The 15,120-nt window shown below is 43.6% G+C and overlaps 1 protein-coding gene across 3 annotated transcripts in view; it reads left to right on the plus strand.

Annotated features, from left to right (window-relative positions):
* The window catches only part of gulp1b (GULP PTB domain containing engulfment adaptor 1b), a 66,255-nt gene that overhangs the window by 34,679 nt on the left and 16,456 nt on the right, over nt 1-15,120 (plus strand). For 2 of the 3 annotated variants that reach the window (XM_081379835.1, XM_081379837.1), the window contains exon 2: nt 520-603. The exons of the other annotated variant lie outside the window; for it this stretch is intronic. In XM_081379835.1, coding sequence (XP_081235961.1) covers nt 520-603 — 84 coding nt within the window. The remainder of the gene's footprint in view (nt 1-519; nt 604-15,120) is intronic. 3 annotated transcript variants of the gene reach the window in all.

Genomic DNA, 15,120 nt, shown 5'->3' on the forward strand with positions numbered 1-15,120 from the left:
GTATTTCTGGCATTATATTTGAAAGCATCCTCTCTTTACAGCATTTTTACACAAGTGCCTAAAACTTTTCACAGTACTGTAGCTTTGCAGGTAGGTTTCTTCAAGCGTCTTGGAGACGTTGCCATAGTTCTTCTAGATTTATTCTGACTCAGTTTTTCCTGTTTCTTCATGTAATCACTGATGGACTTGATGATGTGAGATCTATCATCTTTGTGCGGAGCATACCGGCTGTTGTCAGACTCCTTGTGCATGCAAAAAATCTCACTGGATTATTACAATTAATGGCTAAATGAATGTTTGAAAATGTAAATTGATATTTCTTACTGACACACTACAGCAAAAGATATAAATAACTGGCTTAAAACCGTTTTTTGAGGGGTGAAAATTTTGTACAGTTGTGTATATATATTGTTTTGCCTCTGTTATTGACGAAATCAAAAACCCTTTGACAGTGAACATTTCATTGAGAATAACACCGCTTTTTCACAATCATTCTGTTCCTCTGTGCTTTTTCTGCAGGTGGTTTCTCATTGGAGTCCGTCCTCACCACACAGGCACTTCACAAACTCTGCAGAATGAACAGGGCTTTTAACAGGAGAAAGGGTATGCAAAAAGAATAGATTTAATTCCTGCAATGTCAGCTGTCAATATGCCAACAAGCCTGACTGACTGATGAAGATGAATGTGCATTTATGAGGCTGGTTGAACTGCAGACTGTTTATATATAAACATGTTTTGAGGGACAGAATTCACTGTTACATTAAATTTACCTGAAAGCAAAGTCATCGAAGAACATGTTGGCTAAATGTTGTGTATTTGATTGCTAATTACGTTCGTTAGGTGCACCATAAGGGATGCAGTTCCTAACATATTTTCTTTGGGAAAGTAATTACTTCCAGGCCCAAACTGCACTAAAACTAGCTAAAATCAAGTTTCACTCCAAACTTCAGGTTTTCAAAGCTTCATTTCTGGCACTCATCTCTGTTTTTTGTTTTCAATTCCAAAACTCCTCAACACACACACTTTGGATACTTTGAACGTCATTGACAGACCTGGATTCATAGGTGACATAGGTTTGCCTACTTCCCACAGAAAGTGTGCCTTCTAGGCTAATGTTTTATTAATGGCAGTGACAGAAGAGCCTCTGGACTTGCTGGCATGGTCACAGCCCACGTTTGGCGAGTTTATCTCCAGCCACAGACACTGCACTAGTAGGTTGCTTTGAATATTTCATAGCTCTCTATTGGGATTTGCTCGTTCCCTGAAATTATCGTTAAGTCTAAACAGGCACTCTCACTCACGACTCTCTTTCTCAGAAGGTGATAATGCTGCTTAACGAACTAGAAATTTCGTGAGACTTCACATTCATTGACCTTTACAATCACCGTGGGACAGTTTGCTGTGTGTAAACTGTTCTGCACCATTTGCCCTATTAATGACAAACGATTCAAAAGGAATATAATTTATTTTAGGCATAAACACATACTGTATGAGTTTGAATGATTCATGCTTCCTTAGTACATAAAAGTTCTTAAACTGTTAAAGAATTTATCCATGTTTACATATTTTTTCCCCCTGCAGCTCAGTTGGAACTCATATTGTAGAATAAAACATTAAAGTCTCTTTAATATTAATCACAGATCTTATTATTTTCCCACCAAAATTTAAAATTGCAATTCTAGAACCCAATGTATAAATGAACCTGGAATGTGCTACAGTTCATTAGGTGATTATGTAATTATTGAAATATTTGTGACATTGTAACTGAAATATTCAAATCAGGTAATTAAATCAAAATGTACCTAAATCAGTAGTTTTCGAATGAGAATTGAATCAGGAAATCAGTGCCGATAGTGTTATGGATATGTAGAATTGTGGTAAAGGTGTGCTGATTTTTAAGGCGTTACTTTACAAATGAAAAAATACTTCCTTTAAATATTGAAAATATTCTGCAAGTTATTTTTATACATTTTATAAATATTTTTTTTTAATTTTAACAACTTAAAAACAAGCATGAGGTTATGTGCTCTTGGTTGGTTAAGTGCTTTTAGCTAGTTTAAATCTCCCTGACGGACCAAAACCCCTCTAAAACTATCAAAATCAGGATGACCAGTGGAAACTTCCTCGGTGGAACACAGTGTTTCCCTTTCGAAAGGGAACTCGCACTGCGTCGATGACGCTATTGGGGAACGCCCTCCACATGAACCGGTGTCTGAAAAACTATCCAATCCCAACAATTGAATTTGACCAGCAACAGCCTATGACGTCACTACTAGTGCGACCCGGAAGTATAAAAGGGCCGCCTAGAGAACATGTCATCCTCGTCTGCCCCCAATTGACAAGACATTCGCAAGCTATCTTGCAGCTGGAGAGGCATCGGCACTAAAAGCTCCGGTCCTGCCTTCCAAGCCACTCAAGATGACATCTCGCTTGAATGGCAGGGCATACGCGGCAGCAGGTCAGGCTGGGGCTGCCTTACACACGATGTCTGTGTTACAGGCATACTAAGCATACTTCAGAGAGGCAAAGGTGCGCTCGGCTGCATTCAAATCGTGCATTCCGCTGCGGTCCGAATCCACGCCCAGACAGCCAAAGGGGCCTGGCCCATCCCGGTTCGAGGATCAGAGACAGGGCCTGAGGTTCAGCGTCGCCTCTCGTGCTCCTCCTCCTCCTACAAGGAGTAGGTTGCAGAGGAGTTTGGAGTTTGTTGGAGATGATCTGCTAGAAGGTTTTTCGTCCAGAGTCCCTCAGTATCTGAGCGTAGGCTCTTTAGAGTTAGATCATCTACAGCTTATCTCTGTAAGGTCTAGTTTTTCCCTGGTACTAGCCTTTTCCTTCTACAAGAGTCATGTAGGCTCTTGAATGATTCAACGTTCTTGAATGATTAATTTATTAGATGTATACGCCAGTCTGTTATTGTAGGGACGTCGACTTCACATTTTCACACTAAACATGACGCGGAACAAAACAAACTATGATTGGTTGCGTTACATGTCAGTCAGTCTTTGGCTGATATTTTTATTCTTAAATACATAAGTGAATGTGGTTTGTCATTTAAGAAACCTTTATAATGATCATTCATGTTAGTTGATCTATAACGCACAATGGACACCATGTTAGTATGCACCGCATTTCAGAGAATTGTATCTGTCAACACGTCAATTCATCCACTTCTCCCAAAATACTTTAAAGTGGCTGGTGAAGTGTGAGAGGAATAGAGTAAATTTTATAGTTACCTAAACATCTAAACACGTCATCAATTTATAATTGAAAGGATTGTTATTGCCACTTCCATAGCCATCAGTGTGTATTTTACAAACTATAAATTTTGTTTTGCTAATAATTATGTGTATTTGAATGTCTGAAACCTAAAATAAACCTTATGTGGTTGAAAACCCAGAATAGTTGTGATAGGCTATACTGTATAACAGTGCTGAGCAGGCCTGTCTCTGCAGCGCCAGCCAACACACGAACACAGATTTGAATTTAAAAGTTGATGATCACGCGATCTGAACTTTCTAATCACTGGTGTGAACGATCGTACAAAGGGTTAAATATATTTCATCCGACAGCTGAGGCATTTAAGTGGCACTGAAATGAGGCACCTAAATCTGTGTTTTGTTTCGGTCCGGTTACATACCGGTTACTTATGGCTCGTTTCCACTGACCAGTACGGTACAGTATGGTACGGTACGCAATTATTTCCATTTCCACTGTCAAAAGTTGTGAATGGAACCAAAATGCCGAACCATACCACTTTTTCGGTACCGTTCTTTTGGGGTACCTAGCACAGTGGTACGATACTAAAGGGTGGAGCTAGACTCACTGCAGAATGTTGATTGGTTGACAGAGTATCGTCACTTGCGTGTGCTACAAGGGGAATGACAACATAAGAAGCGCCATTTTTTTTATATACAGTTGAAATATAATTCTACTGTTATTGTGTCACGAAATGTAGTTTTAAGAGTTTTTCAGACGAGAATGTAGTTGTTTAAAGCTCAAATCTGTGGTTTATTTTTAAAGATTTATGAAAATTTGATCCAGGTTGTGAGATCCATCCTTCTGACGTTTGCCGCTGACTCTGACTTCTCTGTAGTGCTTAAACATTAGATATAATTCATCTTGTGTAGACCTAACGGGCGATCTTTGGTCTCATGAATCTATAATATTTTCCCTGGCCAGTCGTTTTGGCTGAGGGATAAGTGAAATTTCATAACTTTATATTTAGGCTATATTAACTTTACCGTTGTAACATTAGACTAGAGCGCTGACTTTGTATGTTTGACTGAATTGTTTGTTTTATTTCTTATTGTATAGCTTCTTGTACTTTTTTCTTATAATTTTATAATGGCTATTACTGATAAAACTGAAATTGATCAAAAAGAGACAGGGTTGAGTTTTGTCATTTTTTATTTATTACAGATAACCGGAGTAACAGAGCGAGCTGAGTGACTCTTTCAAGAACGTGCTGTTCCATTTGCAGAATTACCGGACTCGCGTTCTCGGGAGTCATTCTCCTGGCAACTTGGCAAGTCCGACCTTTGCGCACTTGGTATTGAGAAACGCCTAATGTGGACGCTTGATTTCTTGTGACAAACATGCCGAGAAGCAAGAACAAGATCTGCTGTGTGTCATCCATTATTGTTTATGTCGCTTTCTCCTTCGCACGAAAATGACGTCGATCGCTTCTTTCCGGCATAGGCTATACCACGCCTATCAAGTAGGGTACTGTTGGCAGTGGAAACGCTAGCCGATTCATGGTTTACCAACCCAAACCGCACCGTACTTTACTGTACTGTACCGTGCCGCTCAGTGGAAACGAGCCAACCAGCCTCCACATTGTTTCAAAGCACTGTGTAGATCCAGGATTGAGTAGAGTTACTCCCCTTGTTTGCAAGGGTTTAAAGTTCTATGCTGAGTTCTACTTTCCAGGATGCCTGTCTCTATGAGCAAGTTTCACTATTGGTTTTGTGAGAGACTCTGTTTATGAAGACAGACAGGTTGTTGGCAAGACTAGGTCAGTAGATTTGATCAGGTCAGCCTCCCTGGTGGCATATGGGGTTGACTTTATGTCCCCATCAGAAAGTGACTGGAAGGGACTCCTTTCGGACCCCCAGGCCATATTCCCTTAAAGGAACCCCTTCCATGGAAGCTGTTGGTTTCAAGCCCAGCCTTGGTAGGCTTTTCCTTTTTTGGAGGCCTCTTTGAGGCTTATAGCTTGGGCAGTGACCGTAGGGAATAATGTCACTGACAGCCTGTATGTGACCCGAAGGGGGAGTGTTTTCTTTGCATTTCAGGTTGAAACTGCCAGTTCTAACGTTTTGTCAAGAGCCATAATTGGCATGCACTCCCCTCAGCATGCGAGATTGTACTTCATTCCCCAATAGCATCATCGACGCAGTGCAAGTTGCCTTTCAAAAGGGAACGTCTAGGTTACGACTGTAACCTCTGTTCCCTGAGAACTGCGACACTGCGTCATTAGCCATGCCTCTGGGATGCCTGCTGAACAGTCCCTTCAGACGAAAGTGGATGACATGTTCTCTAGGCGCCCCTTTTATACTTCTGGGTCGCAGTAGTAGTGACGTCATAGGCTTTTGCCGGTCAAATTCGATTGCCGTGATTGGATAGATTTTCAGACACTGGTTCACGTGGAGGGCGTTCCCCAATAGCGTCATCGACGCAGTGTCTCATTACAGTCAAAACCTAGACGTTTTGCCACCTGGGATGACCTTTATTTAGGTGAAGTTTTGCTATTCTTTTGCAAAAGGTTGAAACTGAAATCATGTTCACAAGATAAATAAGCCTGGCGTAATAATAACTTTGGTAACAGGTTGTATTTTAACATCTAAATTAATGCACATTAAGTGACTTCATCCATGCACTTGCTTTTCACCAGTTGTTTTGAATGCTTACCCTTTATGATTATTTGTGTTTAAACTGACAGTTAATCGGTGGGAGCATTACAAAATGACCTTTAGACCTAAGCTCTGGACAGAGATGTCCTGCGGTGCAGTAACCTTTTCATAGCTCAGTGAGGTACAGGGAAAAGCAAAGGGTAAAGCTAAAAATGGACCTGTCTCCTTTGCACCAAGTTTATTATTTTTTAGTTCAAAGACCAATGAACTACATGAACCTGTTAATCGGACCATTGTGATTTCACTTATACTTGCTTTAATATTTAAAAATATTTAAATGACCTAGTAGATCAATATTATGAATTTTGGAGGTCGCATGACTCAGCATTTTTTTAAGTAGAGACTCTGTACTCTGAATTCTGTGAATAATTATGTTGCTATGTTTCTTTTCTCAAAATGTGGTGAAGGTATTAGGTGTTCTAATAATCGGATGATTGAAGAAAACAACACTTATCAAGTTAAAGTCACCATGAAAATAATGAACACCATGAATCTGCAAAGCTGAAAACATTTCCCTAATGGGATACAACATTAATTTAGGGAACCATTTAACCTTCTATACGTACCAGGCTTCAATGGCCGTGGTTTGCCTTAGATCTCCTTGATCACTGGATCAGTCCCAGAGACTGACCGCTAGTTTGATGGATCCTCAACTGAGGTCAGTGTGAGCGGCTGGCACACCGAGCCCGGTGATCTCAGCGCCCTCAAGTCAGGTGGACTTTCTGTCTCCCCTGTCACAGCCAAGGAGGCAGAATATGAACTCTGTCTACATTAGTACTGATATTCAGGAAAACAACACTCTTGCTCATATTGCTTACCTATCCCATCCATCCATTTATCCAAACAAATTTACATTAAAAACTAACAATAACAAAAGTCAAAAAAGGGCACTTATCTGTCAGAGGCCAAAAGTGCAGGTGCTTGAGCACCACTTGGGTTCTATCTGTGCATGTCCTAACAGAAACTGTTCCAGACGGTGTTGTGTGCTGTAATATACTGACCACCTAAATATAATAAGGATTTCATCAATGACTTTTCTGACTTTTTGTCTGGAATTATGTCAAACTATGACAGGATTTTAATAGTTGGCAACTCTTGTTTTGTCATGTGGTTTGTACAAATACAAATTTGTAATCTTGAAGTTTGTGAAGCGTTTTTTTTTTTCAGATCACATGCCTGTATTATTTGAGATCTCTCTCCCCTGTTATTCTAAACCGAGTGGACCAGCTCGGCGATTTTGCATGTTTAAGTCTTCCACTGCTGCTCAGTTCCCTATCAGTCGCTCACGTTTGACGCAACGTCAACGTGACAACGTAATTGGGATCACTTCAGGGAGAGTGTCTACAGAGTGTCTACAGAACGAGCCAATGACCGTTGGCATGCGTGAATCGCATCACGCACCCCAGCCTGCAGCGCGGGTGTAAACAGGAAGCGGGCGCACACACACATTGTCTTTCACTTCGGAGCCGAGAGGTTGTTACTTCAGTGCTAGCGCTTCCCAGCCGGTCTCACTGGCTCATCCGTACTATCAGACTCGGCTATGCGATTCAGTTCACTCGGCGTTCTGGCGGACAATGCCCCTGTGCTCAGGGCAGAGATTGCAGTTCTACTGGCGAAAGACGCAATCAAGCCGATCCCTCCAGCCGATAGGAAGACCAGCTTCTACAGCCCGTACTTCATTGTACCCAAGAAAGGCGGTGGGTTACGACCAATCTTGGACCTGCGTGTCCTGACCTGGTCCCTTCACAGGCTGCCGTTCAAGATGCTTACGCAGAAACGCATTTTCAAGTGCATCCGTCCCCAAGATTGGTTTGCAGCGATCGACCTGAATATCGCAATCTCCCTTGACACAGACCGTTTCTTCGTTTTGCGTTCGAGGGATGGGCATATCAGTACAAAGTCTTACCCTTCGTGCTGGCCCTGTCACCCCTTGTCTTCACGAAAGTTGAGGAGGCGGCCATTGCTCCCATGTGCGAGCATGGTGTTCGTATCCTCAACTACCTCGACGACTGGCTTATTCTGGCCCAGTCGAGAGAGCAGTTGTGTGAACACAGGGACATGGTGCTCAGTCACCTCAGCCACCTAGGGCTTCGGGTCAACTGGGAAAAAAGCAAACTCACCCCCGGGCAGAGGATCTCTTTTCTCGGTATGGAGTTGGAATCGATCAACATGTCAGCACGCCTCACAGAGGCCCATGTCCAGTCAGTGTTGAACTGCGTGAGCTCGCTCAGACGCAGAACAACGGCACCATTGAAACTTTTTCAGAGGATCCTGGGGCATATGGCATCTGCAGCCACGGTAACACCGCCCGGATTGCTTCATATGAGGCTGCTCCAACACTAGCTCCACGATCGAATCCCGAGATGGGAGTGGCAGAGCGGCTCGTGCCAGGTCCAAGTGACCCACTGTCGCAAAAAACTTTCAGCTTGTGGTCAGACCCTTCGTTCCTGCGGGCAGGTGTTACCCTAGAACAAGTGTCCAGGCATTCTGTGGTCACCACGGATGCCTCTGTCACCGGCTGGGGGGCCACGTACAACGGGCATGCTCTGTGTTCAGGTCTGTGGACGGCCTCAACTGCACTGGCACATCAACTGCCTCGAGTTGTTAGCAGTACATCTTGCGCTGGGCCGCTTCAAAACCAGACCTCTGGAAACTCCATGTCTGGTCCCTGGACGGGACGCGGAGGTTCTAGGTGACCTACCCCAAGTGGTAGTTGACACCATCACTTCCGCTAGAACCCCCACTATTAAGCGCCTCTATGTTGAAGTAGAACCTGTTTGTTGAGTGGTGTCCTTCTCACAAGGAAATCCCCAGAACTTGCTCAATCAGAGCCGTGCTTTCTTTCCTGCAAGATGGGTTGGAGCGAAGGCTGTCTCCCTCCACCCTTAGAGTGTATGTTGCCGCTATCGCCGTACATCACGATGCAGTTGAAGGTAAGTCGCTGGGAAAGCACGACCTGATCATCAGGTTCCTGAGGGGGGCGAGGAGACTAAATCCGCCCGCTCTCTATACCCTCTTGGGATTTGTATCTGGTCCTTTCGGCACTTCAGAGACCACCCTTCGAGCCTTTACAATCAGCTGAGTTAAACATTCTGTCCTGCAAGACAGTACTCCTGGTTGCATTGACCTCCATCAATAGGGTAGGGGACCTGCATGCATTTTCGTTGACGAATCGTGCCTAGAATCCGGTGCCTAGAACTCTCACGTGATCCTGAGACCCCGGCCCGGATATGTGCCCAAGGTTCCTACCACTTCCTTCCAGGACCAGGTAGTGAACCTGCAAGCGCTGCCTTCGTGGAGGCAGACCCAGCCCTGGCTTTTCTCTGTCCCATTCCCGCTTTACATCTGTACGTGTACAGAGCGCAAAGCCTCAGGACCTCAGATCAACTCTTCGTCTGTTACGGAGGCCAGCAGAAGGGAAAGGCTCCAAGGTCTCCAAGCAGAGGATGGCCCACTGGATGCCCTGGATGCCCTTACCTTGGCTTACAAAGCCCAAGGCGTGCCCTGCCCCCTGGGGTTGAGAGCCCACTCCACTAGGAGTGTTGCTTCTTCCTGGGCGCTGGCACACGGCGCCTCGCTGACAGACATCTTTGGAGCTGTGGGCTGAGCGACACCTAACACGTTCGCTAGGTGTTATAGCCTACGTGTTGAGCCGGTTTCTTCCTGTATGCTTGCTTCAACCAGCCAGTAACACCGAAGTTCCCGCTCTAGTGTTGGCTTACTGCGCCACTCCCCTCCACATGGAGCAGATACGTGCGCTTTTTTGCTCCAGTCAAGTTACCCAATCAGGCGAACCCTGTGAGTTCCTCCACACCCCTTCGGCGTTGGACGCTCCGCAATGTCAGGCCTAGTGCTCGTGTAACTTATGCTAGTCTGGGTTCCATATCTGGAGATCCCTGCGGCGATCCCATATGCGTATTCTTCCACGATCAGCTCCCTGTGGTGAGCCTGTGTCTTTCCCTTGGCAGAGTCCGCTCTACCGTCCCTTTCTGGTGTTGCCTCCCCCTTCTTAGGCTGGAGCCACCCCAATGACATTCCATATGTTGCACAGCCGCTAATCGGCCAGTCCATATGTGTATTCTCCACATGCTACCTCCCTTTCGGCAGGATGTGGCTTCTGCAGCATCCCTCTCCCCTGGAAATATAACAGAACAGCAGTTAAACTCCTCTACGCAGGCCTTCGGCCCCAGCCAGTTGGGGGTCTGTGAGTCTTGCGTAGAGCGGTGGATGTGGCAGCAACCGTGGCGTTTTCCATGGGATCCAAATTACGTCGTCACGTCGACGTTACGTCGAACGTGAGCGACTGATAGGGAACGTCTTGGTTACTAATGTAACCCTCATTCCCTGAAGGATGGAACGGGAGACGTAACGTCCCGCACGACAACTTGTCATTGGCTCGTTCTGTAGACACTCGAAGTTGATAGGGCTCCCTGAAGTGATCCCAATTACGTTGTCACGTTGACGTTACATCTCCCATTCCCTCCTTCAGGGAACAAGGGTTACATTAGTAACCGAAACGTTTTCTACTGTTTTCCAAAGTTTGGATGAAACTAATTTTATGCCCCCTTCCTGTTTTAATACCGAGGAGTTATCCTCACTGTTTGATTCTACCTGCCAAAGTGTGTTAGACATTGTTGCACCTTTTAAAGTTATGCGTTCTAAGCCAAAAAGGGAACCATGGTTGAACGATACTACTCGTCTGCTGTAGTATCACTGCTGTAGATACTACTGCTGTCTTTAACCAGTTTGAGCCTGTGTCTTTATTTTTTCTGAAAGATATCATTGATCAAATTAAATCATCCGCCTGTCCTACATATGTTGTCCCTCCACGTTTTTTAAAACAAGTTTTTGAAACTATTGGGCCTAAAATTCTAGGAATTATAAATAGCAGTCTGACCACAGGTGTTGTACCACTGGGTTGCTGTTTTCCAAGTACATCCTGCCTTTAGGGTCTAACCTAAGAAAGCATGGCATTTCGTTTTACTGTTATGCAGACGACACTCAACTTTATCTGCCATTGAAACAAAAGGATACCAGCTCTATTAATGTTGGACTGCCTCACAGACATTTAAAGCTTGGATGGCCATGAATTTTTTATACTTTAACGAGAATTGGAAGAATTGGGTTCCTTACTCCTGTACGTTAAATCCTCATTTAAAAATTCTAGGAGTAATCATGGACAGTGATTCTAAACTTGAAAAACTGATAAATTCTGTGGTTAAAGCCAGTTTTTATCAGTTAAGGCTCTTATCTAAAGTGAAACGTTTTTTTGTCATTTAAAGACTTTGAAAGAGTTGTACACGTTTTCATCTCCTCTCGATTGGACTATTGTAATGCCCTCTATGATGGTGTCAGCCATGCATCTCTCTCACACCTGTAGTTGGTGCAGAATGCTGCAGCTAGACTATTAAAAGGGATAAGTAAGCGTGATCACATTTCTCCTATTCTGGCCTCCCTTCACTGGGTTCCAGTACGTTTTAGGATTGATTTTAAAATTTTAGTGTTTGCTTATAAATCCTTAAATGGTCTAGCTCCGACCTACCTTTCTGACCTTATACAACAACATGTCCCATCGAGGTTGCTTAGGTCATCAGATTGCATGCTCTTGGCTGTCTCTAGAGTAAGGCTGAAACATAGGGGAGTTCGGGCCTTTTCAGTTGCGGCCCCTAAACTATGGAATAATTTACCATTGTCGGTGAGGCTGGCCTGTCCGCTTTTAAATCTAGTCTTAAAACATATTTCTTAACTTGACTTTGACTTTGACTTTGACTTTGACGTGACTGCCTGCCTAAGTTTTGTCGACATCCGCCTCATAATTATCTATACAGGAAAAACACTGGTGTCACATGATTATTCGAATGATTATCATGACAATGAGATTGTCATAATCTCTTTGATATGTAAATAACATAGTATTAGCTTTTTTAAATTTGTAGTGTTTGTCTTGACAAGCATTATTGCTGAAGAGACCAATATAAAAGCCCCTTGCAGCTTGTTGAACAGAGATGTACTTTATTATATTTTTTGCCTGGTTAGTCCAATAGTCAGAGTGATCAGACCTATTCACCTACTGTATGGGGTCCCCGGTTATATCTTTTGATGTAAAGGGTCCTAAGGTATTTTTATTTAATAAATAGTATTTTTATTTAAAGGGTCATTTCACCCATTTGAACATTGTTTTTTATTTAAAGTGGGTCATATATGTAGTCGAAATGTAAAATAATTTTTTAATTTGGTGCCTTCGTGACCGAGAAAAGACAAAAAATAACTTCAGAACGCATTTGTATGAAAGACAACAACTCCCACAATGCACCACATTGCACAGCTCCGCAAGCCACTCCCACTAATCCAGAAAGCGCATATCTGCCTATAAGAGAAATCACTCTTCCGTCTACAAGGCTAGCTACTACCAGAGCTTGAAATTCATTTCACATTCACACAAAATGTCTAGTTAGTTGGCGAACTCATATAGTGCATTACTCCTCGTTTGTATTTCTTTCGAAAAGGTGAATTATTGCATGGTACCTGGATGTTCAGTCAGAACATATGCGGTGCGAAACTAGGATAGTTCACAACACAAACGTCCGTGTCCTCGTCTGATTCAGAGATTTCGTCCAGGAGAAATTGTCATCGTTGAAATTCTTTGCCGCAGACGGACTCTATCTCTGTGTTCGTAGCGGTTCGTAGCTGCATCACCGGCGCCACCAGTCCGCCCTAACTCGAGCCAGTCCGGGCTCCTCGTCCGCGGCAGGCAGGTCTTCTGCCTCGGCTGCTCTTCGCTAATGCGGCTTGTGGTAGCCACAAACACCTGATTCAAGCATCAGACTTCCGAAATCCTCTTCTTCTATATCATATTGAGCACTCTCCTCCGCTATTGTCATAACTGTACATCTGTCTCCACAGCGCCTGTTAGCTTAGCTTCAAACAAGATGGAGGATATTGCTTTCAGTTTCAGAGAGTAAAGTCCCACCCACTGATCTGTAATAGGTCTGTAGCGTGAGCGCGCCCCACCCTGGGAAAGATGAGAAACTAGTGTCTGTAGTCTTAACAGAAATCCCCCCCTCTAACACTTCCTCCTACAATGACGCAAAATGACGATTTTTGCGTCATTGTAGGAGGAAGTGTAAGAGGTAAATAACAGATTTCTCCCGTCTCAGGGGAAAATGAGAGAGTGTTGCACGACCATTCAATAGTATGACTGGGTTTCTAACAATGCAAAGCTTAATGCAAATGGGTGAAGTGTCCCTTTAATATATATATAGTTAGGGACAATAATTTGATTGTATTTAGGCTGCCTCGTCTTTGTATACATTACATTGTATTGTCTAAATTGGTATATCTGAAATTATCTATTCATTTGGCAGCAGTCTACTGAGGGCAGTAAGTATAAATATTGAAATTCACTTTTTTTTTTCTTGCACATATTTAATAGTAATACCAAAATTGCTAATGGAACCAGTAAGAAATGTTTTATTGTAAAGAGCAATTGAAATCAGAACTGGAATTGTTTAATTCCTTATGGTTCCCAACCCTGATAATGGGAAAACTGTCAGTCCAACTCTTTCATTGTGCGTAAGTTTTGCACAGGCAAGCACAGACATTTTCTTCAGAAAGTGTTAAAATCAAATTTCATAGGTAAAGACATTTGTGCCACCCAAAGCTGTAAGCAGTTGAGTTTTTCTTATGTCCTCATGACATTGCTGCAGCAGGGAATGCCTGAGCATTCGTCCTCTCTCTGTCGAGCATTAATTGGTGTGCGGAAAGAGAGTTCAGCTGATTAATGTGTGTGTGTGTGTGTGTGTGTGTGTGTGTTTGTACCTGCGTGGCAGTGAATGCTGAAGAGCCTGTGTTATAAAGGTGTCAAATAAACAGTGAGAGAGCTGTCTCCTCTTTGGCACAGGATTAGACGGCTTGTCAGCTTCATTATATTATTGTTTTTTGTTGGCATCGCAGTTCTTATACTCTAAGGGCCATCTCTCTTACTCGCTGTCTCTCTTGGTCTCCTTTAGCCCCTATGCCCTTAATCTTTTATTCTGTCTCTCTCTCTCTTTCTCACCCACAGTTTTTTCAGTTTCTCTTCATTTTTCTAAAGCCGTGCACTGCTGAGTCAGGTCTAGATCACGGCAGCATGCACTGACCATAGAGCCAATTCATCAACTCACAATATCACTCCCAGCTCAAGGGAGAAAAGAAAGAACAATGAGGGGCTCTTCATCAACACCTACAGTACAAGGGCAATAGGAAATAAAGCACAACATGTCAGTCAGCCCTCTTGGAAGAAAATTATGCTGTCTGTTCAGGGTCTTCCCGCCTTATAAGTAATATAGGCATACACTGAGGTCCCCGAAGTTCTAGGGGGACCCCTCAAGGAGGTCCATAATGAATAAGCGGCCTATACCTTCCAACACGAGGACATGGAACAGAGAAACATGACAAAACTAGACCAAACTCTAGCTTCCATAATTTGTGGAAAAAAACACATCTCTTTAACCTGGCATACACATAGAACATTACCAATTTCTATTAATCAAATCAGTTAAAGGATTGTTAGACTGCATATACTAGGTCAGCCGGAACCGGGGACACTTCCTATTACACCCGATGTGCTCGATACATCATAAGAAGAAAGGCATCTACTTAATATTAGTCTCTCTGTTTATCCTGAGGTTAACTGTAGTCAGCCGGATCAGGGCAGTATCCACATCAGATGGTGGACCTGCGCCTAGACATGACCACAACGCATGATGTAGTCAGCCGGATCAGGGCAGTATCCACATCAGATGGTTGACCTGTGCCTAGACATGACCACAATGCACCCCTGAAGTGTCAGCAGAGATCGTGTCAACTCTCCTGTGAAGGCCTCATCGACACGACAGCCAGTGGCACTGATCCTCAACAAACCCGTCTCCATACCGGCGTGATGACTCCAATCTTCAACCAGATGCAACTGGATAAATATTCTGAATGCTCGATCCAATCTGACTTCTGACCTGTAATGCTGCCTGTATCATAATCATACACTGTTCGTTCGTTGGCCAGAGGAGAACTGGCCCCCCGACTGAGCCTGGTTTCTCCCAAGTTTTTTTTTATCCATTCTGTCACCTTATGTAGTTTTGGTTCCTTGCCACTGTCGCATTTGTCGCCTTTGGCTTTTGGCTTGCTTAGTTGGGGACACTTAATATTCAACAATATTATTAATCTGCCT

This window comes from Scardinius erythrophthalmus, assembly GCF_964197995.2.
Source record: "Scardinius erythrophthalmus genome assembly, chromosome: 12".
NCBI classification, from domain to species: Eukaryota; Metazoa; Chordata; class Actinopteri; order Cypriniformes; family Leuciscidae; genus Scardinius; species Scardinius erythrophthalmus.